Source organism: Canis lupus, chromosome 6 (assembly GCF_003254725.2).
Source record: "Canis lupus dingo isolate Sandy chromosome 6, ASM325472v2, whole genome shotgun sequence".
Lineage (NCBI taxonomy): Eukaryota > Metazoa > Chordata > Mammalia > Carnivora > Canidae > Canis > Canis lupus.
Window position 1 is genome coordinate 10994683 of NC_064248.1, and position 26348 is coordinate 11021030.

The window sequence follows — 26348 nt, forward strand, 5'->3', positions numbered from 1 at the left end:
ACAAAGTCCAAGTAACATAATTTCAAAGAAACCCATTGCTGAAACGCATTGTAACTGTCAAAAACTAAAGATGAATAATCTAGAAAATAGCAAAAGGGAACTGCTCATCACATACAAGAGATCTTTGATAAGATTAACAAATGATTTCTCACCAGAAACCAGAGGCCAAAAGAAGTGGGATGGCACATGTAAAGTGCTGAAGAACTGTCAACCAAGAGTTCTATACCTGGCAAAACTGTTTTCCAAGAATGAAGGAGAAATTAAGACACCTCCAGATAAACACAAGTTTAAGGAGATTGCTGTCATGATACCTACCCTACAATAAATGTTAAAGGAAGTCCTTCAGGCCAAAATAAAAGGACACTAAACAGCAACTGGAAGCCATACAAAGATGACAGGTAAACATAACTACATAGGTAAATATAAAAGCCAATTATTGTATTTTGGGGGGGTTTTTTTGTTTTTGTTTTTGTTTTTAAAGGTTTTATTTATAGGGACGCCTGGGTGGCTCAGCGGTTGGGCATCTGCCTTCAGCTTGGGGCATGATCCTGGAGTCCTGGGATCGAGTCCCACGTCGGGCTCCCTGCATAGAGCCTGCTTCTCCCTCTGCCTAGGTCTCTGCCTCTCTGTCTCTCATGAATAAATAAGATCTTAAAAAAAAGATTTTACTTATTTATTCATGAGACACAGAGAGAGAGAGAGAGAGAGAGGCAGAGACACAGGCAGAGGGAGAAGCAGGCTCCATGCAAGGAGCCTGATGTGGGACTCGATCCCAGGTCTCCAGGATTAGGCCCTGGGCTGAAGGCGGCGCTAAACTGCTAAGCCACCTGGGCTGCCCCAGCATTATTGTATTTTTGGTGTGTAGCTCCTCTTTTTATTTCCTACATGATTTAAAAGACAAACATATAAAATATTAGACGTCTATGTTAAGAAACATACAAGGTATGAAGATGTAATTTGTGATAACATAAAAGGATGGGACTGAATTGCAGAGTTTTTATATGGTACTGAAGCTAAGTTGGTATCAACTGAAACACAACTATTATAAATTTAAGATAATTGTGATCTGAAGGAAATATCTAAAAAATAAATAAAATGGAATAAGAATCAAAATGGTACACCAACAAATCCCAATGGCCTATTTTGCAGAAATGGAAAAACTGATCCTAAAATTCATATGGGGGGCAGCTCAGTCAGTTAGGCATCTGCCTTTGGCTCAGGTCTTGGTTCTGGGGTCTTGGGATTAAGCCCCGCCTGCTTGTGTTCTCTCTATCCAATGGATAGATAAAATCTTTTAAAAATTAATTAAAATAAAATTCATATGGAATTTCAAGGGACGTTGAATAGCCAAAACATTCTTGCAAAACAAAACAAAGTTGTAAGACTCATAAACTACTCAATCCCAAAACTTAAAACAAAGCTATAATAATCAAAACACTGTGATATTGGCATAAAGCTAGATATACAAATCAACTGAGTCTGAAATAAACATCAACAAATACGGTCAGCTGATTTTCAACAAGGTGCCAAGACAATTCAATAGAGGAAGAAAGGGTCTCTTCAAAAATTGTTGTTGGGGCAACTAGCTAACCACCTGTAAGAGAATGAACCTGGAAACTTACTCATATCATATATAAATATTAATGGGTTAAAGACCCAAATTTCAAAGTTAAAACTATAAAAGTCAAAGAGGACACCACTGGTGTAAATCTTCATGACCTTGAGTTCAAGAAAGGCTTCTTAAGTATGACACTAAAAGCACAAGCAGGGATCCCTGGGTGGCGCAGTGGTTTGGCGCCTGCCTTTGGCCCAGGGCGCAATCCGGGAGACCCGGGATCGAATCCCACATCGGGCTCCCGGTGCATGGAGCCTGCTTCTCCCTCTGCCTGTGTCTCTGTCTCTCTCTCTCTCTCTGTGTGTGACTATCATAAATAAATAAAAAATTAAAAAATAAATAAAAAAATAAAAGCACAAGCAACTAAAGAAAAAAATAAATTAGACTTCATCAAAATTTAAAACCGTGCATATGAAAGGACACCAACAAAAGAGTGAAAAGACAACCTACAGGATGGGAGAAAAACTTGCAAATCACATCATTATTATGAAGCTATTAAATCATTAAGACACTACGGTACTGCAACAAAGAATTAGCAAATTACTGAAATAGAATAGAAAGCCTACAACAGACCCATACACATATGGAACTAAAAAGCAGAGGAGGAACTGAAGGACCAATCAATGACGAAAGCTCAGAAAAACACAGCAATGGGACAACTGGGTGGCTCAGCGGTTGAGTGTCTGTCTTTGGCTCAGGGCATGATCCTGGGTCCAGGGACTGAGTCCCGCATCGGGCTCCTTGCAAGGAGCCTACTTCTCCTTCTGCCTATGTCTCTGCCTCTCTCTCTGTCTCTCATGAATAAATAAAATCTTTTTAAAACATTTTAAAGAAAAACACAGTAATCTACCAAAAAAGACTCATTCGTTCCTTAACAGCATGCTGAAAAATCAACTCAGAATGGGTTATGGATTTATTTATTTTCTTTTTAAAAAGATTTTATTTATTTATTCATGAGAGATACAGAGAGAGAGAGAGAGAGAGAGAGGCAGAGGGAGAAGCAGACTCCATGCAGGGAGCCTGACATGGGACTAGATCCCAGGCCTCCAGGATCACAATCTGGGCCGAAGGCAGCACTAAACCGCCAAGCCACCCGGGCAGCCCCTGGGTTATGGATTTAAAGTAATATGTCAAGGTGAAACCTTAAAACACTGTAGAGAAAAAAAGTAGTTAAGTATCATTTTGACCACGGAATAGGAAAGGATTTCTAAAGACATAAAAAGCTCTAACTCTAAAAATATTAATTTTAAAAAATTAAGAGAGAGAGAGAGAGAGAGACTGCAAAATTTCTAGCTTAAGAGGCTGTTAAATTTGGCTATATTAAAATCAGAAAACTTATCAAAAAATTCTTTTTTCATGTATATTTGACTAATTTTTTTAGTGCACATTTTGATTTCTTCATTTTCTGTTTCCATTTTTACTAGTTATTTTCTTAGTAGTTACCATGGAGATTACAGTTATCATCCTAAATTTATAAGAATCTAATTTGAACTGATACCAACTTAGCTTCAATAGTAATAGCATATAATATTTGACACCCAAATAGCAGGAACATAAATTAGCACAATTCCTTGTGGGGGGTAAGCTGGCAATATCCCCCCAGATTATAAAACACGTGTACTCTTTGACCACTTTTAAAAATTTATTATGGGATCCCTGGGTGGCGCAGAGGTTTGGCGCCTGCCTTTGGCCCAGGGTGCGATCCTGGAGACCCGGGATCGAATCCCACGTCGGGCTCCCGGTGCATGGAGCCTGCTTCTCCCTCTGCCTGTGTCTCTGCCTCTCTCTCTCTGTGTGTGACTATCATAAATAAATAAAAATTAAAATAAATAAATAAATAAAATAAATAAAAATTTATTATGCCAGCCCAACATCAGTGTGCAAACCAACATAGGCAGAAGATTATTTTTTTTAAGATTTTATTTATTTATTCATGAGAGACACACACAGAGAGAGAGAGAGAGAGGCAGAGACACAGGCAGAGGGAGAAAGAGAAGCAAAAGCAAATCTAGAAGAAACTTTTTCCACTTAATGTATCACAAAAACCATTCATCCTTTTACAGGACAACATAATGCTCCATTGTATGGGCTTACCATAATTTAACAAGATATGTCCTGTCAGATATTTCACTGACCCTGCAATAAATTCCTTTGTAGATATTTATTTGCATACTGACATAAATAAACTACTGAAAGTGGAACTGCTGGATCAAGGGTAAACACATTTTACGTTTGGATGCATACTGTCAGAATACCCTTGGGAAAGAGCATCTCCACCAACTGACAGCCCTGGTAAGGGCAACTGACTGTCCAAGTGCCGGCTTCCCACACATGCCCTTCACCCATCACCACCCAGGGGCTTTTCTTCTCATCTTTCTTTAGCTGTTATCATCTTACTTTACATTTGTATTTCTTTAATTGACAGTGAAATTCCGATTTTTTTTATTGGCCATTTGAATTTCTTTTCATGAGTTTCTCCTTTCACATCCTTGACTTATCCTTTCCTATTAAATAAAATTTAATTTAATTTAATATTGTTCTTCCTATACATTTATTTGTAATCTTAATATATATTAATAACATGGGATGTTTTTAGACATTTTTTTGTAGTTAACAATTTTTTTGCTACTTGGTCAAATTTGGTTATGATGTCTTTTCCCATACAGAGTATTTCATTTTATGAATCAAATTCACCAATATTTTCCTTCATGGTTTCTGCATTTGGTGTCAAGCTTGGAAAGCCTTCTTACATCCCAAGATCATAAAAATATTCTGGGACTATTCAATGCAGAGAAATTGAAAAGCATTTCTTCCTATTAAGAAGGGATTTAGAACAGAGGGCTCTAGAAACACAGAAAGGTATATGAACATAATGAGAATGGCTTTCCAGGTCACTACCATTTCTGTTGTGCCCATGATTGCACTCCAATCCCTCTCCACTATGCCTTGGATAGAAGCTGCCTGGCCCTTCCCTCTTGAGCCTTCCTGCCCACAGTGAGGGGTCAGCACTATCAGACTGGGGGAAGCCAACCAGAATGGCTCTCTGAGGGCTTTCTTTCTAGTCAAAAGAGAGAGAAGCAGGGTAGGCAGCAGCCATGCTCCAAGCTGAGGAAAGGAGCTGGTGTGCAGGATTCAAGCCGACTGACAAAGAGGAGAGAGATGAAGAGTGAACGAAAAGCATGATGGTGACCAGGTTCCCAGTTCCAGAGGTTTCTAAGGTCTGCCTAACCCCTACTCTTTCCATTGCCTGGTTCCAAGTGTCAAAAAAGGTCCCTTTTCTGTGTATGCTGATCTGAGTTAGGATTCTATCACTTGAAATTAATTCATGGGTATTAAGACTCCAAGATGGCAAAAGCCCTAAGAGAATTCTCTCAGGGCCTCTCTTAAGTATAAAGGAAAGCCTATTATTAAGAAAGCAAAAAGAAGAGAAAATATTTCCATTTAGAGAGAAGTATACTTAGGTTACTTAGGTGATCCCAAAGGTATGTTAAGACTCCTGTCAAATTTCACTCTTTTGTGCGCCTGGGTGGTTCGGTGGTTGAGCATCTGCCTTTGGCTCAGGTTGTGATCCCAGGGTCCTGGGGTTGAGTCCTGCACCAAGCTCCCCACAGGGAGCCTGCTTCTTCCTCTGCCTATGTCTCTGCCTCTCTCTGTGTGTTGCTCATGAATAAATAAATTTAAAAATCTTAAAAAAAATTTTTTTTAATTTTCACTATTTTGGTTGAAGTAAGGGTATTGTTATTTACAAAAATGAAAGGTAAATACTACATGTTAGTTTTTAATGTTGCAAAACCTACAAATTAAAATATATACCTATATGTCCAAATATTTTATAGGAAATGCACCCCAGCTGTGTCATGTTTTATCTTACTTTTTAAGTCACATATACTGCATTTCTTTTAGTGCCATCTTCTAGGTTTACACTACCCTAAACCTACACCACCATGCACAGAACCACAAGAGGCAGGAATGGCCCTGTGCACAGATACAACAGCCTTCTCTTAGTAGTCTCAAAAATCCCTGATTCTTGAACTGCCAGTCATATTCTATTTTATAACAAGAAATCCATCAACATCTAATCAAACCTCTATCTCAGGATGAAAAGTCCATTCAACTAATATATTCAAATATACTGTTCCTCCTCAAACACAGGACATCCTGGGAAAGATAGCAGTGTCCTACTCAGCAAGATGAGCAGTGTCTAGAACTACCCAAGTAAAGGCCAGGAGCTCTGTGTGAGCTCCATTTCAATGAACAGAGGAGACCAGTTTATTCTGATACCAGACCAGGGTCCAAAAGGAAAGGACTACGCTTCTGCAGGCATGCAATGACCAGGCCTCTATAATTTAGCTTCCCCAGGGAGCAGAAAGGAGAGAACTAAGCAAGCAGACCAGACAGGCAATCCAAGTATTTTATGATTAGCATCAAGGTTCCCACTCTCACCTCTGAGAAATGATTCATGAAAACATGACACTGGGACATAGGACCTTACCTACAGAAGGCTGGAGCTGGGCCGGAGCTGGTAGTGAGATATTTGGTACTGAAAGTGTGAAAACTTCTGCCGGTGACTGAACAGAGGGAGTATCTTCTGCTGGTGGTGTGAAATCTATTTCATCATCAAAATTATCTTCAAATTCCTAAAATAAAAGAGGAGCAATGTCATACTTGATATGAACCAGCATATTAAAAACATATGCTAACAAACGTCTGGGACATGAGCATTTACTCACTCATCTGAAATACATGGCCTTAATTTTTCCAATTTGTACCTACTTAAGTAAAAAGCATACATAATTGTGTTCTCCAATGTGAAATAGCAGAATTGATATGGTTTGAAAATAAATTATCCATACTTTATGCAACTTTTTCAACTGACAGCTTGGACTTAAGTACAACGTTTTCTAAAATGATCATAGACCATCAAGTGGAAATATTTGTCTAGGTTGGAAATTTTCAGTTATTAGAGCTTCAGCTACTCTTTTCTTCTTTATTATTCACTTTCACAAATCTTTTAACATATTGAATCAAAACAGATTCATTTTTTTTTAAATTTTTATTTATTCATGATAGTCACACAGAGAGAGAGAGAGAGGCAAAGACACAGGCAGAGGGAGAAGCAGGCTCCATGCACCGGGAGCCCGACGTGGGATTCGATCCCTGGTCTCCAGGATCGCGCCCTGGGCCAAAGGCAGGCGCCAAACCTCTGCGCCACCCAGGGATCCCTGGATTCATTTTATTTTAAAACTATATACACTTTTCTAATTGCAACAAGATTTCAATCAAGATAAGGACAGTTAAAAGACCTCAGATAAGATACTTTCTTTCTTTCTTTTTTTTTTTGAAAAGATACTTTCAAGGAAGTCTTATTTTCCTGGGAAAGTAATAATGGAAAAGTTACTGAACTAGGTAGAAAAATCATCAGTGTCTAAAGAAGGTGAGGATGAAGCTGTGTAGCATGTTGGTACTACTGACACACTCAGAATGTCTGGTTTTCTGAAGATGGCAACTTTAAAACCAATGCTGTGTCTGTAAAGCTACAGAGATCTTTTCAGTGACTCTGTTCAGCAGAAAGCTACCATGACTCCTGCTATCATCATTCTAGTGAGCTGGGTCTCCCTTGGTACCTGTGTTCATTTAACATTCATACAGAGAATGATCAAGGTCATTCATTTTCTCAGATAATTAATGAGCATTACCCCACCAGGCACCATAACGGAAGCCGAGAATAGATCAGTGAACAAGACTGTTTTCCATTCCTCTACAGAATATCCTTTTCGGGCAGCCCGGGTGGCTCAGCGGTTTAGCGCCGCCTCCAGCCCAGGGAGTGATCCTGGAGACCCCGAATCGAGTCCCGTGTCAGGCTCCCTCCATGGAGCCTGCTTCTCCCTCTGCCTGTGTCTCTGCCTCTTTCTCTCTGTGTGTCTCTCATGAATAAATAAATAAAATCTTAAAAAAAAAAAAGAATATCCTCCTTTTCATTTTCCTTCTCTACCACTTCTCCTTGCCATTCCCCACCCTCCCTACAAGGGAAAAACCAGAAGGTAGACTTCTCTAACATGTATGTTCTCTCATTCTAATACATGTCACCTACATTGTCAAATGAATTATGACATTTACTGCTATTTGTAATGGGGTGGGGAGGGACCAATGAGGTGCCGTAAGTTCAATCCATGAGGCACCTCTGAATGGAAGAGCTTTGCTCAATTCCTCTTTGGATATGCCTAAAGCTTCTCTCATTAAAAAAGATTTGGGGGGGCCTGGGTTGGTTGAGCATCTCTTGGTTTCAGCTCAGGTCATCGCTCTGGGGTCATGAGATTGACCCCCAAGTTAGGCTCCATGCTGAGCAGGGAGTCTGCTTGGGTTTCTCTCTCCCTCTTTCTTTGCCCCTCCCACTCACTCTCTCCTTCCCTCTTTCTCTAAAATAAATCTTAAAAAAAAAAAAAAAAAAAAAAGACTTTATCCATCACTCCTACCTTAAAAGCAGTATCACTCAAAACTCTAGCAACCAATGATTCTAAAGATTCAAAGAGGTAAATCAGCCTAATAATAAACATGGGGCTAGGGAGAAGACTGGGTCGCTTTTTTAGTTATACCAGCCGCTGCCTAGATACTTGGGGGGCAAGTTGCTTCCTTTGCTAGGCAGCAGCTTCCTAGTCTGGAACATGATTTCCAAGGGACGGAGGTCTCTGACACTAAAACTAAAGGAATGGACACTCACCTTCAGTCATGTCTTACACAGCTGGAAAAGATCCTCTATACAATGTGGTCCTGGGGCCATATGTGCCAGAACCATGTGGGTAAGCCTGAGAGAAACACAGACTCCCAGAATCGACATCACCATGAACTCCCTGGGTCAATACCGAGACCCAGTCAGGTCAGAATAATCTAAGGCAAGAATGACGCATCATGACCTGTGAGAGAGCCTGGATTTCTGTTTCAGCAGCACCGTTCAGACTTTATCTTTGTCCCAAAAGACAAGGTGTCTGTACACAGTCCCTCAGCAAGACTGAGGGTCAAGGGAAAGAGATTCTCTGCCTACCACTGTGCCCCCATGGTGGTACAGTCATTAACTTCCCACAGAAGTGTCTGTAGTGATTTCAGGGCCTGGGAGCTGATATTGTGAATAAAGCCCTACCCGTCTGTTTAGGGTAGAATCTTCTAAGGAAAACGTCCTGTACTAGTAAGTCTTTTCCTTTGGCCTTCCTCTGTTTTCATTCTCCCATGTGTGTTAGCATAGAGCCAAAAGGACAACACATCTCCTTACCTCTTGGAGCTGCCTCCAGACTCAAGGCAGAGAAAACACAAACAGGTTGTGAGACCCTAGAAATAATGTTCATGTGTCCACTAAAAAGAGGGTTTTAGCTACAAGACAGCTTCCTCCACCCCCCAGTTTGAACCAAAGGCCCTCAGGGCCCCCCTGACAACCCTAGGACAACTAGCAGGGCTCAACATTAAGGATCATTTTCTCCACATGCATTCCTTCTTTTTCTTCAAGTATTCCTCTTTAACAACTATTCACTGAGCCCTACTGCACAACATCAGACATATGCTAAGTTCTTGAGTAGGATATCCCAGCTGGTTTCCAGCAGATTCCACCCTTCTGTGGCTACAACACTAGGCCCCTCCCCCCCAGCCCTACCAGAATTTACAACTGGTACCATTCTTTCTCCCCCTCAGAGAACTCAAGGGTTCAGGTACAACAAGAGATGATCTTTCTCATACACAAAACATATTGGTGGATCCCTTGGCCTCAGTAATCTTAACAACCACAATTCACCAGCATACAAAGTTGGGGTGGGGGTGGTGGGGGATCAGCCTGCTCTTCCTTATAGGCCTTACAGCAAGTGAATTCAATCATCCTTTATTCTTCACTTAGTGAAAATTAAAATAGGCAGGTGGTTATTGTTGCTGATACTTTAAAGCAGGGTCAGCAAACTACAGCTGGTGGGCCGAATCTGAACCACTTAATTCTGTAAATAAAGTTTTACTGGTACACGGCCACAACCATTTGGTTTCATGTCTCATGTCCATGTTGAGGGAGCACCACAATGGTGGAGTTGAGGCTGGGTAGCCATGACAGAGACCTTCCAGCCCACAGTATCAACTATTTACAATGGCTTAATATATTTACTGTTGGGCCCTTACAGAAAAATTCTGCCCACCCCTGTTCCTGAGGGACTGTGATACATAGCCCACCTATTGTTAAATGTAACAGAGGATGATCTAAAGTGTTTCCATCACCTGCACTCACCTTGAAGTCTATTTCCGGGTCCTTACAGCAGGAGACACAGTTTGCAATTAATACTATTAATACCAGTAAACTGCATGCAGACAGGATCACAAAAGATGAGACTTCTGCAGCAGGTGCTTCTCCTGAAAAGAGAAAGAACTAATATTAACAACACAGACATTCCAAAATCAACTTTAATATGCAAATCAATAGGTTTCCCACCCAATATAAAGGGGGCCAAGAGTTAAGAAAATAATGCCTAGCTGTTCAAGAGAGAGCAAATGACCAATCCAGGATAAGACGTCAGGGTTTAAAAAAAAACTTTGAATATGGAAAAATCTTCCATTTACAGAGGAGCTAACGGGACACTCCCAAGCTCCCCCCCCCCCCCCCATAAATCCTTCCCCCGGCTTCCACACACATCAACATCTTACATCCCCAGTGCAAAATGATCAAAATTAAGACTGTTAATATGCTATAATGCTACTCAGGTTTCACCCAGTTTTCCCACGTCCCCTTTCTTTTCCAGGATTTCAGGCTACCAGCGCTGCACTTACTCCTCTCATCTCTCTGATCTTCCTCAATCTTCCCTCATGTCATAACTTGGACACTTCTGAAGAGTGCTGGTCAGCATTTTGTAGAATGTTCCTCCGGTTGGGTTGCCTGTTGTTTTCTGCCTAATAACTGGACTGAGGTTACAGATAGGTGGGAAGAATCTAGAAGACCACAGCAAACTACCCTTCTAGTCACATCACATCAGGAGCACACAGCATTGGCCAAATTTCCTCCCAGTAATGTGAGGCCTCATCTCCTGGCCCAGGTGCTTTCTGCCAGGTGTCACCACTGGTAAGTTACCACTTTTCCCCTTTACAGATCCCTTAAGAGTGGGTCACAAAGTCCAGTTCACACTTGCAGGGACATTTTATGCTGTACTCCCTGGAAGGAGGAATACTACAGAATCTATAGACATATGTTAATAATGTCACAGTAATTCATATTTGGAAGACACTTTGAGGCTGTGCAAATATCCCATGTCTCTCTAAAGTCTGGCACAGTTATTTTCACATTTGTCACTGTGTCCTATCTGCAGTAATTACCACTATGATGTTCTAATGGCGATCTTCTATCTCCCTCAGTCCTTCTACGTTTATTACTTGAAGTTCTTCTATAAGGAAGATTTGTCCCTTCTCCCTGAATTATTTATCTGGTCATTTATTTAGTTATGGACTCATAGACATTTATTTTATATTCTTTGGGTTACAATCCATTATTAAAATTATTTTATAGCTCAAATTGTTCCAGCTTTGGCCCCTGGCAGCTCTCTCAAGTTGACTACTGGATCTTTTGGACATGCCCCATCTTTTCCTTCTCCAACACTTCCTTATTTTCTGGCACAACCAGAAGCTCTAGGCTTTTCTTCTGTTCTCCCTGCTCCAGCTTTAGAACCAGCCACTTCTTCAAGGAGCCTTGGTCAGAGTAAGAAGCTTTCTACCAGAGCACGGGGCTGCAAACTACAGCCTGTGGCCTGTTTTTGGCATGGGAGGGGAAAGGGAGACCCCAACTTAGAATGAGTTTTATATTTTTAAATTTTTATATTTTTAAAGGGGTGTTTTTTTGTTTTGTTTTGTTTTAAGATTTATTTTTATTTATTCACGATAGACACAGAGAGAGAGGCAGAGACACAGGCAGAGGGAGAAGCAGGCTCCACGCCGGGAGCCTGACACGGGACTCAATCCCGGGACTCCAGGATCGCACCCTGGGCCAAAGGCAGGCGTGAAACCGCCGAGCCACCCAGGGATCCTGTGTTTTTCAAAACAAAATGCAATTTTTCCTTTCAGCAAAGAGTTATTTGTAAAACATCTTATTTGCTAGGGCTATTCTGAAGCTTTTCTTTCTTAGGGTGAATTGCTTTGTCTCACCTAGTGGTGTTTGACTAAGAAATAAATGACTCTATGCTGCTTGCTTTTTTGAGATGTAACTGACATATAACATGTAAGCTCAACGTTCGGTACACTGAGGGGAAGCATGGAGATAAGTTAAGGAATGAGGTCACTGTTTTCTTGAAGTGAAACTACAGAACCTGAAGAAAATAAGAACTAACCCAAACTCCTATGTGGAAAAAAAAAAAAAAACTTTTTTTTTTTAAGATTTATTTATTTATTTGAGAGAGAGAGAAAAAAAAAACATGAGTGGGAGGGATATAGGGAGAGGGAGAAAGAATCTCACATAGACCCTATGCTGAGCATGGAGCCTGATGTGGGGCCCAATCTCACAATCCTGAGACCATGAACTGAGCTGAAACCAAATATGTTCTTAAATATAAATGACCTTAGTGAAGAGTAGAGAAGTCTGAAATCAACAGCAAACAGGACTAAATTCCTTTCCAATTACAAGAGGTTCCTCTGGGAAAGGACAATGCTGAAATTCATGCTGTTACAAGCAGGGATCAGGCCAGCTGAAGCCTTGCTCAAGTCAGCTCTTAAGAAAGTAAGAGTTAACCAAGGGTTGTTAAGAATCTGCAAGTTCCTGGGGTGCCTGGGTGGTTCAGTCAGTTAAGTGTCCAACTCTTGATTTCGGCTCAGGTCATCATCTCAGGGTGGTGACAGCCCCGCATCGGGCTCCACATTCGGCATGGAGTCTGCTTAACATTTTCTCTCTCCCTCTCCCTCTGCCCCTCCTTCTACTCATATGTACTCCCTCTCTCTCTAAAATAAATAAAATCTTAAAAAAAAAACTCAAGTTCTAAACAAATAAAATCCATAACATAGAAAAATCCATTTATTGAACAGAGAAAATAACTTGGTGATTCCTCTCAAAGTCAGATGTCCCTGAAAACAAGGACTCCCCAACGAGACACTTGTGTACACCCAGAAAGCTAAGTGTTGAGCAGAGAGCCACTGAGAGCCACCTCTCTATAACCAGAGGCCCATAAGAATGGCACTTCTCTTTCTCCTGGGAGCTACCACCCTCTCTCACCCTGCAGAGCCTCTGCTTCCCAGTGGTATTTATTCTTACAACTTTGTTTCATTCCCCTAACTCATATAACAATGATTAAATAGGACTCCTGAGGCTTAGATAGCAAAGCACTTTCATATACACTGTATTTTATTGATTTTTAAGAGGCAGTTTTGTCCAACCTCATTTTAACATTCCTAAATGTCAGGGGCATCTTAGACTCAAAAGAAAGCTAGTTTACACTGGCAGTATTCCTTCTTTCTTAATGGCACAAAAATAAAGGTGTGTCATAGTCAATCATATCAGAGATTTGTTAAAATACAGTATTACTCCATTCAAGCATCACAAGACCTCTGAGGGAATCTGACCAGCTCCACGTCACATATGAGACCAGTGAGAAGCCCAAACTCAAAGTAAGAAAGTGGCAGGGCCAGACTCTGGGTTCAGGGGTGCTGAGGACAAATGCCCCATTGCTTCCTTTGATACCACATTGTTTTGCCTCAAGGAGGTTAACTTTTAATACTTAAAAACAGCCTAACCTAAGTACTTTGAACCAAAGGCCACTGTTGTTCATTAAAAGTTCATACTTCTGGTGCTCTCCTCCAAACTCCACAAGGTAGATATTAAATTACTTTTTCCTGTCTTTTCACCATAATTTTTATCATCACATACTATCTATTTATTGTAAAATTTGATGAGCACTGCCTGAAGGCCAGCTCAATTATCCAGTTCATAAAACTGTCTTCTATGAGTCATTAGGTAGGCATGAAAAGTCAGACTCATGTTAAAAATAACTAGTTATGAGGGGTTTTGCCCTACCTTGATAATGTACTTATTTCTGTTAAGACACTGCAGAGGCATCTGCTTTCTCATACTCAGATTTCTTCCACGTAGGTGAGGCGTACCTCAGGGTCCCCCAGTGCCACTGAAAGGCCTCTATAAATTACCGCCTAAGAAGAAATTCACTGGGTAGGCTCAAGAGAAATTTTTTTACAGCTGTACCACTTTAAAAGAGTATGTTATTTACTGTATTTTTCTTTTTATCAGTTCAAAGCACTGTGCTTTAAAAAATTCAACATACCAATGAAGGAAAAACTGCCATAAAATGAAGATATCAAATCCACCTATGAATAGGCTGGAAGGTGAGATGGGTTTGCACAAACCACAGAGAGGAAGTAAATTCTAGATGTGAAGAATGACAACTAAAATCCCCACACCCCAGCAGTTCAAACTACAAACTGGGCCCCTGGAAACAGGAAACTAAGAAGACAGCTTTCCTTCAACATTCTCAGCCTACAGCATTCAAAAATGCATAAAGCAGACCAATCACCTACCAAAGAAATACATCAATGACCACAGGAGTGTCTCCACACTTTTAGGCAGCTTTACGGATTACAAACCGAAAATGAAGATAATTAGAGGTTTGGAATAGTTAGTATGCTTCCCCAAGACACTGATTAAAAAATACTTGGCACTGCCAAAGCCCATTCTGTGAGTTTTCATTTCACAGTTTTCAAACCATTTTAATAGATATCTAGCACCTGATTTAATAAGCAGAAAACTTGAGAAACCCTAAGAAGTGGGTACATATTATCTGTTTTATAGACAGGTAATTTGGAGAATGCAATTTCATGGCAATGACTCAGAGTAAATCAGGAGTACTACCTGATTATTAATTCAATCATTATAAATCCCTGCCTAGAACCTCCCTCAGAACTTGAACACATATGTAATTAACTAAAGAGTTACTTGTGAATCCATTTTTGGATTAAATAAAAAAATTTTAAGGTCCACAGATAAAAACAAGTGATGGTATGTGCAAATCCATTAGGGACTGAAAATGCTGATACTCTTAATTTTGTCATTCCTTCCCCAGTCACTAGCTGATACACTTTTATAGAGAAATGTCTTCATATTTACTGTTTGGTTATCCAGTGGTATATTCAAATCCTTTGGCTACCACTCCCCATCCTGAAGCTACTGAGGGGCTGCCAAGAATCACTCCATTAGCATAAATTCAAGTATGGCTGAAAGGGGCTTGTTATTAACAACAAGAGATGCTCCTATTATCTCATCAGGAAATTCCAAGGGTTTTAGGAGTTCTGTGCCAGGAAAGGGACAAAGACCTACATGTTTCCTATGATGTCATGGGTATGTATATATCTCAGAACAAGGATTGGGAGACTATGGCCTATAAATGAAATCCTGCCTGGTTGGTTTGGGTATGGCCTGCAATCTAAGAATGGTATTTACATTTTTAAATAGTTGTTCAAAAAACAAAACAATTTCGTGAATGTGACATTTATATCAGAGACAACCAGACATGATGTGCCTCCCAACAGAAAAACACCACCACCTACTAAACAGTACAACCAAAAGCAAACAATAATAACAAAATATCAAGCCTGTATCTGACAAACCCTCTAAATCTAAATACCAATTCATAGGAAATAAAGAGAATCCTGGAACATATTAAATAACCACCACAAGAATGTGATCGGTGAAGTAGAGGTTACCAGCAACACCAAGGAAGAAAATCTGCATTAGGAGAGATGGAAAAGAGACTGGAAGAGGTTTGAAAAGACATACTAACCGACTGCAATGCACAGGTGTCATTTGAATCATGATTCAAACTCAAAATATCCTGACATCTGAGACAACTAGAAATCTGAACACTGGTAACTGACCATATTAAGGAAGTTAAGACTTCTTTCTCGTAGGAGTGATAATAAATGTGATTATGTTTTTAAAAGTAGTCCTCACCTTTTTACAGATAGTCCTCACCTTTTTACACCTATTTAAAGGTGTCTGGAATTTGCTTCAAAATTGTATGAGGGCAGCAAAAGTGATGGGGGTAGCACAACAGAAGACAGCCAGCAGCTCATAAAAGCTGAGTGAAAGCCACAGGGGAGGTCAGTTTAGTCGCATCTGTCTGGTCTTGCACAGAGGTGTATGTTTCAAGTTTTCCATTTATTACATAATTTCTTCATGTCCATTAAATAAAAAGTTTAAAATGGGGGGGAGTAGCTATAACAATTCACAACCTATATTTCTGTCTGCTCTAAGAATGTGTATCAGTTTGTTAGAGCTGCTGTAACAAGTACCACAAACTAGGTAGCTTCACCAATCCCAGAGGCTACAAGCCCAACATCAGATGTCAGTGGATCTGGCCCCTTCTGTGGGCTGTGTGGAAGGATATGCTCAGGGCCCACCTCCTGCCTTCTGGAGATAGCCATCTTCTCCCTGCATCCCCTCTCACGGACTTCCCTCTGGATCTGTCTCCATGTCCAAATTTCCCCTTGTTATAAAGACACAGTCATTTTGGATTAGGGCCTAAAGACCTAATTTTAACTTGATTACATTGGTGAAGACCCACTCTCCTAAGAGGGTCACACTCCAAGGTAACAGGAGTTAGGACTTCAGCGTTTGAATTTGGGGGAGTGGGGATACAATTCAAACCATCTCTATGATACATGTTTAAATAAAACAAGAAAAAACAAAAACAAACAGATCAGATCAATGTGTACACAATGCTACTCCTGGTCAACAGTGGCTACCAACAGAGAGGGAAACCTGGCGTCTGGGGAATGAGGAGAGGCTGTTATGTCCTTGTATAGTTCTTAAATTTTGTCCTGGGGCTTCCCACAATCTTTAGCCTTATGTTCACACTCCTTAACAAGCCCCACTGTCCCTCATTGTTACCTGCCATCTGCCTCCCACCCCAGGCTTGCATCACTCCTAACTCCCTAGTGCATCTAGTTCCATCTACCATAACTCCTCGCAGTCCTTCCAGGAATGTCCTCTGCCCCTTCAGAGTCTGTGAGTTGACATTCTCCCCAACCAGGAGCCTCTCCCACTGGCACATTCTCCACTCATTCATCCTCACCACTAAGATCTCAACTTGGAAAGCTGTCCCAAAGTTCCACAAGTTAGAGTCCCTGCCTCTGGAGCCTCCAAGCACCTGTACTGCCCACCGTAAAGTTTATCATACTGTGTATTTTAAATGCCCAGATGTCCTCCCCACGAGACTGCAAGCTCAAAGGGGTGGCCAAGTCTATAGACTCCAGCAATGACTCCAGGGCCCAGGACAGAGCCTGGCATTCAGTCAGAAGGGGGGATGAGGGGATAGAATCAGGGACACAGCAACTAAGGGGCTGGAGAAAGGGAGGGAAGATAAACATAACAGGAGAGACAGAAAGAGAGAGGGGGGTGGGAGACATCCGTAAGTCATCTACTGGTTACTGGAAGAAACTTACGTTTTCAGGGTCAAACAAGTAAGATTACAAAAGTAGCATTCCTTCAATAATTTTATGTTCTTATCTGGCAAAGATTTTCCTCCCATTACTAATCATACCCATACAGACACTGTATTGTGGTGGCTGTCACCCTTTCCACTAGTAATAGTTTACCACTTATTCCCTGGGTCGCAGAGAACTCCTACAGTCTTTACCCATTTTGCAATTCACGTTTAGTAGTGTAACTACTACTTAGTTGATTTCTTTAAAACATAAGTATTCTCAAAAAGTGGACCTTCCCTGTTCCCTTTAAAACATAAGTATTCTCAAAAAGTGGACCTTCCCTGTTATGTTCTCCTCTGATAATGAGTATTTATTCACACCTGTGTTCTCCACAGAGCTGCATCTCACTGGAAGCTGTCGGAGCAGGTTTGCTCTGCCTGAAAGGGAGGAACTCAAAGGTGTCCTCTCCCTAAGGAGCCCAGCCCTGGACTGAGGGGAAAGTCCAGCGCACAAGTGGAGCTCCACCGTGACACTGGTTAAGAGGCGCTGAATTTGCTTCAGTCTAGATGCTGCATACTCATCTGTTAAGCCTGCCCCAACAGTTCACCACACACCAGTGACTAAAACAACAGAAATCCAATGTCTCACAGTTCTGAAGGCTGGAAACCCAGGATCAAGGTGTGGCAGGGTTAGTTCCTTCAGAGGCCTTTCTCCTTGGTCTACAGAGGACAGCTGTCTTCTCATCGTGCCTTCACGTGGTCTTTCTGCTTTTTGCACATCCCTGATCTCTTTGTATTTTCAAACTTCCTCTTATAAGGACACCAGTCATACTGGATTAGGAACCAAGAAGCTAATAGCCTCATTTTAACATATTCACTTCTTTAAAGACCTCGTCTCCAAATACCATCACCTTCTGAGGGACTGGGGGAGGCGGGTGTTGGTTTAGACAGGGATTTAATTTGGCCTGTAATGCTGTACACAGTTGATAATTCAGGAACACCATCTCCCCTGGTGAGGGATCCATCTTGGGCAGGACCTGGGACAAGTATGCACTGCCTTCCTCTCTGGTTTCCCAGGATGCAGTGACTTGGGAATGGAAAGGACCAGTGAGACAAGTGTCAGATGTGGATGTCACCCTCCCATGTTCTCTCTTCTTTAACTTCTGGCCTCTGGAAATTCACATAAGAGATTTCTGTGTCTACTTAAAGATGAAAACCGGTGGCCACTGGGCTGACTAGACAAGGGGAACTCTGTACGGCTCACAGAAGCTAAGGACTAGAGATCTTCCAAACTGGTCCTGACATAAAGTCCACTTCTAAATACAAAGTTTTGGCTTTTTTTTTCTCTTTTTTCCTGCAAGGATAGGACTAATAATTGGACCTTTTCCAATATCCTGACAAGTAGCTTCACATCCTGGAGTCCTAGTAAAATGAATCATCATCATACTACTTGGGGGGAAAAATTTCAGAAAATCATTGCACATCATGCATTTCTACTTAACACCTCGAAATTACAAACCCTTATGATAGATCATAAAGCTTTCCTGTGCACAGAATCTTAAGTCACTAAATGTTTTCCTTGCCTTAGTGTAACAATACATCTATTTATAACATTAAATAATCTAGAACGTCCCTAACATATTTTAATTTTAGAAAAAGAAAATGAAGCATAGCACCAAATACGCCCAACCACACAGAACAGTAAATAGTGCATTGATGATCTAGTTGATGAATCAAAGATTCCACAAAGACCCCTAAGCCAGAATATCAACAGCCTAGAAAAACAAACTGCACCGTGTGCTAATCACAGTGAAGTGTTCTTTCTGTTCAAAAATGATTTCAAGGTCAGCCAACCCAACTGTTCTCTAGTACTTGTGGAAAGGTTATGTAATTTGAGTGCTGATGGAATACCTGTGAATGAGATCATTTTATATGAAGTTGCTTTCATCTCAGCCTTTTCCATCGAACTGCTATCAAAGGTTCATTTCATTCCAATTTAGAAAACACTAACTAGGATGGAGACTACCACAGAAGAGTTCCTCTAACATAACAGTTGGGCCAAAGGAATGTCAGATTTCCATGACTTCTATCAGATTGCTGTGTCCTTACCCCATGGGAAAACAACGGCAGGGATAATATCTTATGAATCTTAATGAAGTCAATGGCATAGTTAGGTTGTGGAATAATCGACAGTACTCAGATGTTTGTAACAGCTCTGAATCATGATCTTCCTGTAGTTCAGGAAGCCAGCTCAGGAAGAGGCAGCATCTGGTCCCAGAAGTAGAAATTCGTGGCCAGTTTCCCAGGGCTTCTTCCTCCATAACTGGTCACTTCAGTGTCCCACTAACATCTAGGGGAAAGGACATTCTGTCTTTCCATATGACTTCCTGTTGAAATCTGTAGAAATGTACAGGTAAATCAAAGGCAGTACTGGATTCACAACACTAAGCCAGCACAATTTCTGCACAATAGGACCCAGAGGATGGGAGAAATGACCTAAATGTCTGCTCCTTACTTCCCAGGGAGGGTAGACCTTCAATACTCTAGAAAAACATGTCTACCTTTTTCCTTTATTTATATATTATATATATATTATATATTATATATATTTAATTTTAATTTTATATATATTAAATATATATAATATATATTATATATATTTAATTTCCTACAAGACCTTTATATAGAGTCTATGGTCTCTGAAATTTTCTAGCTTCCTAAGATCTAACTGAAATTCCTGCTAATACAACTGAAATGTATTCTTAGGCAATATGTCTTTGAAAGTTCTTTCTTCAGAGAGGAAGCAGAATTGTGATGGATGTAGCTGGACTGGCCATAGGCATGGTTGGGACTTAGGGATATGTACAGAGGATTCATTCTACTCTTCTGTCTACTTCTATGCATGTTCAAAATTCTCCATAATAAAGTTTTATTTTTTAAGTATGATCTTTGTAATAAAGTCAGAACTGCTAATGATACTGACCTTGACAAGTGTCTATAATACATGCAGGCAAGATGATCTACGGTTTCCTACCTGATAATGCTTCACTGATACATCTTTATATATAGAAAAATAAACCCAATGATAATTTAACCCAATATATCCAGGTGCCTCCAGACACTCAAGTGTCCAGCCTAAGATAAAAGATCTATAGATAACTAAAAGAGCTATAGGGGTGGGGTGTCTTCTAGCCACACAGCTGTTCCATCACCCTACTGTGAAGTCCACGAGTCAGCAAGTCCCACCCCACACATCCTTCATTCAACAAATGTTTACTAAGCATCTTCCATAGGGCAGACTAAGCATCTGCTATATTCTGGGAATCTAGAAGATCCCACACTCACAGTTTACATTCTCGTGGAGGGAGACAGACAATAAGGTAAATAAATATACAGCACCTCAGACAGTGATAAGCAATGTGGGAAAATTAAACAGTAGATGGGAAAGATTCATTATTTTATATAAAGTGACCAGGGAATACATTTCTGATATGACAATTAACCCAAGAAATGATGGTGATTTGGCCCAGGTGGTTATAAAAAGTTGATACTTAAATGGCACTTACTACATGCCAGGCACTATTCCATACTCACCCAAACCCACAACAAGCCTTTGAGGTAGGGACTATTATTAGCCCTGTTTTATTATTTTTTTAAAGATTTTTTATTTATTTATTCATAGAGATGCAGAGAGAGAGAGAGAGGCAGAGACACAGGCAGAGGGAGAAACAGGCTCCATGCAGAGAGCCTGACATGGGACTCCAGGATCACGCCCTGGGCTGCAGGCGGAGCTAAACCACTGCACCACCGGGGCTGCCCTATTAGCCCTGTTTTAAAATCAAGAAACTGGGCAGCCCAGGTGGCTCAGCAGTTTAGCACATAATGGAATTTATATATATATAATATATGTACATATATAAAGTTGTTCTATTGTATGTTAACTGAAAGAAGGGGTCCAGGAGAAAACACAGGTGACAGAGAAGGATGTCCCTGATGACTAAGCCCTGAAAGGAAGCCAGGGCTAGAAAAGGATGGGATGTAAGGCATAAATTAGGAAGGTAGTCTTAAAGAGTTGAGAAAAAAAGAGAAAGTGACACTTGTCTACAACTCCACATACGTTTCTCAATACCTATCTGTGAATCTTAAAAATATACACAAAATACCTGCCAATGAGCATTATTCTTGGGATCTGCAGCACTTAGCAAATTCTAACAAGGGTTCATTCCTCCACAAAAGCATACAAATTCATGTTTGAAGAACTTTTCATGTTTACAAGTTTATGATTACATTGCCTAAAAGTCAGAAATATTTTTATCACCTTTAAACAGTACAACTTCATCTCATAGGTAGAAACTAAAACTAATTTTTAAAAAAATTTTATTTGAGAGAGAGCAAGCATGGGGGGCGGGGGGGAAGGGCAGAGGGAGAAGGAGAAGCAGATTCCCCAGAGAGCAGGGAGCCTGATACAGGGCTGGATTCCAGGACCCCAAGATCATGACCTGAGCAGAAGGCAGACACTTAACTGACTGAGCCACCCAGGTGCCCCTAAACTGTTTTTCTTATAAAATTTTTAAAACAGGGCAGCCCTGGTGGCTCAGCGGTTTAGCGCCTGCCTTCAGCCCAGGGTGTGATCCTGGAGACCCCGGATCGGGTCCCACGTCAGGCTCCCTGCATGGAGCCTGTTTCTCCCTCTGCCTGTGTCTCTGCCTCTCTCTCTCTCTGTCTCTCATGAATAAATAAATAAAATCTTTTAAAAAATAAAAAATAAAAAATAAATAAAATTTTTAAAACAGTTAAACATGAATGTGGGTTTTGAGCCTCTTTATAGAAGTCTTCACTTTAGCTTCCTAATTTTCAGTAAGTAATTATCTTTAGTACTTTAAGAATCAACTATACGACAACTACATTTAAATTTCATCTCCAGGGCACTTGGGTGGCTCAGTCAGCTGAATGACCGACTCTTGATTTTGGCTCAGGTCATGACCTCAGAGTCATGGGATATAGCTCTGTGTCAGGCTCGTGCTCAATGCAGAGTCTGCCTGGGATTCACTCTCCCTGTCCCTTTATCCCTCCCCTCACTGGCAAGCTCTCTCAAATAAATAAAATCTTTAAAAAAAATTCATGTCTGTACTTTCAGATAATAAATAGAAATAAATAGGGGCGCCTGGTTGGCTCAGTCGGTTGAGTGACTGACTCTTGATTTTTGTGCAAGTCATGGTCTTGGGGTGGTGGGATCGAGCCCCATGTCCAGCTCTGCACTCAGTGTGGAGACTGCTTAAGATTCTCTCTCTCTCTCCCTCTGCCCCTCCCGCTTGTGCTCTCTCAAATAAATAAATTTTAAAAGACTGATCCAGAGGAGAAATGATCGGGACTAGCCTTTGTGTGTACATGTATGCATCACCCAAATGAAAGTGTTCTGAGGGGAGGAAGCAGTGCACTTGGTGAATGGGTGGGGCACAGGGGGTACCTGGCTGTGAAGGGCCCTCTTACTGCAATCAGGTCTGCCACTGACTGGCAACACAGGTTCAAACTTGCTATCGAACTTCTCTGGGCCTCAGTGCCTTCACCTATGAGCCAGCACGCTAGCTTTAAAACTCTACACGAGGATTTATAATTCCAAAATTTAAAAAAAAAAAAATATATATATATATATATAATTCCAAAATTTTATGAGTCTACCAAGTACCTGTACAGTTAATACCAGAAATCAGATCTTTTACTAAAGTACTTTTTATTTTTCTTAAGAAAATGAAGTTAAACGACAGACTTCTGGGTTGCACCCAGGTAGCAGGCCTCAGTGGAGTGTTCCCAGGGGACTATTTTGGTAAGTTTGTTACTCTTCTATGCCTCACTAGCAATCAGTGTCCTGGTGTTGTGTTTTAATAATAGTCTGAAGCCAAAGTCAAGTGGGGCTCTGCGCTGTGTGACTGGCAGGCTAGATCCTTGGAAAGTAACCGTTACGGCTGACACAGAGAACAGTCCTCACAGGCACACTGCCAGGTGGAACCAGGAAGAGGAATTTCTTTCCTTATGAAAGGAGCACAGGCTGAATTTATCAGGGGTTTGGAGAAGAAATTGCAATGTGAAAAATACTTAAAAAGACTTTCAACTTAAATTCAGTGGCTCATCTGAGAGGCAACCAACCAAAAGACTACAAGGCTCTGGTTTTGCAATAAAAATGCTGAACTACAAAATTTCACAATTGCAAACTGGTTAAAGTAGCTACTATAAATGTGCAAAATGATTGCACACTCATTCTACTCGACCTTCGAATAAGTCCACGATGCCTTTGAGATTTACTTCCTATAATTAAAGGTTGCAGTGTCATCATGTCAAACTCCTGGGCAGTAAAGCAAACAAGGAAAAAAAGATGTTTTCAGGATGGACTCTGAACATGGGCCTTAAGGAGGAAAAAAATCATAAACTCTAAAAAAATTAAATAATAGTGTTTTTACCTTGGATAAAAGCAACTTCCCTCTCAAAAATCACTATCATAAATGCTTGTAACTCAATTTTTTTTCTCCCATCCAAGCCATACAGATGTTGCCAAAAACAACAGTCCTAAATTATCTGTACTAGCTTGTGAGCCCAGGATGTTCTTAATCAAATTGGACTGATTATACAATCATTACAATGTAGCTGTTTCAGAGATTAAATGGTGTACTTTCTTTAGCTCATCATAAGACTATTTTGTACATACCAATACATCCACAGCAAATATACAAAAATATATCAACTGGCTAAAAAGAAAGTACTTGTTGAAAAATATGAAATAGGCTACAAATCCCAGACTATTTTAAAATAAACTAGCTTAGAAAAATAAACTTTTTGAGAGCAAGACATTAATGACATGATATTATCCTGGAAAGAAACAGCTCTGAAAGTTACTGAATAGGTCACGAATCCAGGGCTCTCACACACTAGCGTGCATGTCTCACCTGGGGAATCAGGAATGCCACTGGGTTACTAATGCCTGCTCTAGCTTAATTTCCTTGCTAAATCTGAGCTCCAGTGGGCAAAACCCTGGGCAGTCCAGGGCTGGCACGTTTACACCATGAGGCTCTCAGCTCATAACACTGGCATCTGACTGTCAGGTTATCAGCTCAAAGTTTTTGCTGATTATTTATATAGGATATTTATAAAATATAAAGAAGTTGTTATTTATACTGACTTTCAGAGAAAGAGCTAAAATTTAAAAAAGGGGGGGGGGGGCATTTAGAGCTGTGACTGTTCTGCCCTGCAGTATTTAAATTTGTGGTTGGGGATCCCTGGGTGGCTCAGCAGTTTAGCTCCTCCTGCCTTCAGCCCAGGGCGTGATCCTGGGGTGCCGGAATCGGGTCCTGCATCAGGCTCCCTGCGTGGAGCCTGCTTCTCCCTCTGCCTCTCTCTCTGTGTGTGTCTCTCATGAATAAATAAATAAAATCTTAAAAAAAAAAATTCCTTTGTGGTTATTGCATACCTACTTTTCACAGGAAGATTCCTCAGAATGATATCCACATACCGTGGTCAGGAGTATAAATCTCTCCAGAATTTAGGTGTTGACATTAATTTTTTTTTTTTTTTTATGATAGGCACACAGTGAGAGAGAGAGAGGCAGAGACACAGGCAGAGGGAGAAGCAGGCTCCATGCACCGGGAGCCCGATGTGGGATTCGATCCCGGGTCTCCAGGATCGCGCCCTGGGCCAAAGGCAGGCGCCAAACCGCTGCGCCACCCAGGGATCCCTGACATTAATTTTTAAAATTTAAATTGTTCTTCCTTCCTTGAGTCTCACTAGTTACCCAAGTCAACGGATTTCCCCCAAGTAATTGATTTTATCTTATCTCTAGTAGAAGATAAAATATTTATGTTGTGGGGGCAGAGAAATCACCAAAAATGTATTATAAAGGCATATTCCCAGGCCAACCTCCAGAATTGATTCAGTTGGTTTGTGGTCCAAAAATCTGCATTTCTACAAATACCTCAGCGATCTTCATGCAAGTGTACCATTTTATAAAAACATCTTCACTTCTTCCTGAAACATTTACAGCTCAATGGGTACCATGGCATTTATAGCAAAGCAAGGGAGTGGCCGAGCTAGTAGGAAGCACACAGGTGAACAAGATTCATCATAAATTAAAAATTGTTGATGCTGGGTGATGGGTACGTTAAGATCATTTACTTTTGAAAATGTTTGAAATTACCCAAAACTAAAAGTGAAAAAAAAAAAAAATGAAGAGCTCTGTAAAATGATCAAAACAAGTCCACCCTTTCACGAAGATGGCGCCGAAGGCGAAGAAGGAAGCCCCTGCCCCTCCCAAAGCCGAAGCCAAAGCAAAGGCTTTGAAAGCTAAGAAAGCGGTGCTGAAAGGCGTGCACAGTCACAAAAAAAAGAAGATCCGCACGTCACCTACATTCCGACGACCCAAGACCCTGCGTCTCCGAAGGCAGCCGAAATATCCTCGAAAGAGCGCCCCCAGGAGAAACAAGCTTGATCACTATGCCATCATCAAGTTCCCCTTAACTACTGAGTCAGCCATGAAGAAAATAGAAGACAACAACACACTTGTGTTCATTGTGGATGTCAAGGCCAATAAGCACCAGATCAAACAGGCTGTGAAGAAGCTCTATGACATTGATGTGGCCAAGGTCAACACCTTGATCAGGCCTGATGGAGAGAAGAAAGCATATGTTCGACTGGCTCCTGACTATGATGCTTTGGATGTTGCCAACAAAATTGGGATCATCTAAACTGAGTCCAGCCGGCTATAAATCTAAATATAAATTTTTTCACCATAAAAAAAAAAAAAAAACAAGTCCAAAGCTCCCTGTAAACTTTTACCAATTAAAAAATTACCAATTAAAGGAGTTACCTACAATTCAACAACTGCCAAAGCTGACAGACCCCCTAAAATAATCCTAATTAAATTCTTAAGCCTAAGAGGTTTCCCTCATATTCTCAGAGATTAGGCTGCTTTTTGAGAGAATAAATCACATCTATTTTTCAAATACCTATTGCTCTAAAAATAAAAATAACATCCTGTCAACATCATTCTATCACAAACATGGGATGTAGAGTACTTATGGCAATGTTTATAGTTGGTTAATAGGTAGTCAAGTGACAGAAAACATCGCCAGGGCCTTGCTAAGTCATTTGCTCCTAAGGTCCTTCATCCTTCCAAAATCTCTTTTACTCTCTCTCTTCTTCCCAACACATAAGATTAGGTATAGGAAGCAGAGGATCAAAACCCCATTATACATGCCCCAGTAGCAGTGAATAAATCCAGGGCCCACATCTTGGTTTCTAATGCCATTCTCCAAAAAAAGAAACCA

General features: G+C 40.8%; 1 protein-coding gene across 1 annotated transcript in view; it reads right to left on the reverse strand.

Moving 5' to 3' along the window:
• The window catches only part of LMTK2 (lemur tyrosine kinase 2), an 84020-nt gene that overhangs the window by 49831 nt on the left and 7841 nt on the right, over positions 1–26348 (reverse strand). Inside the window, exons 2-3 of the mRNA XM_025426215.3 lie at positions 9867–9988; positions 6108–6252 (exon numbers count right to left, since the gene is read on the reverse strand). Coding sequence (XP_025282000.1) covers positions 6108–6252; positions 9867–9988 — 267 coding nt within the window. The remainder of the gene's footprint in view (positions 1–6107; positions 6253–9866; positions 9989–26348) is intronic.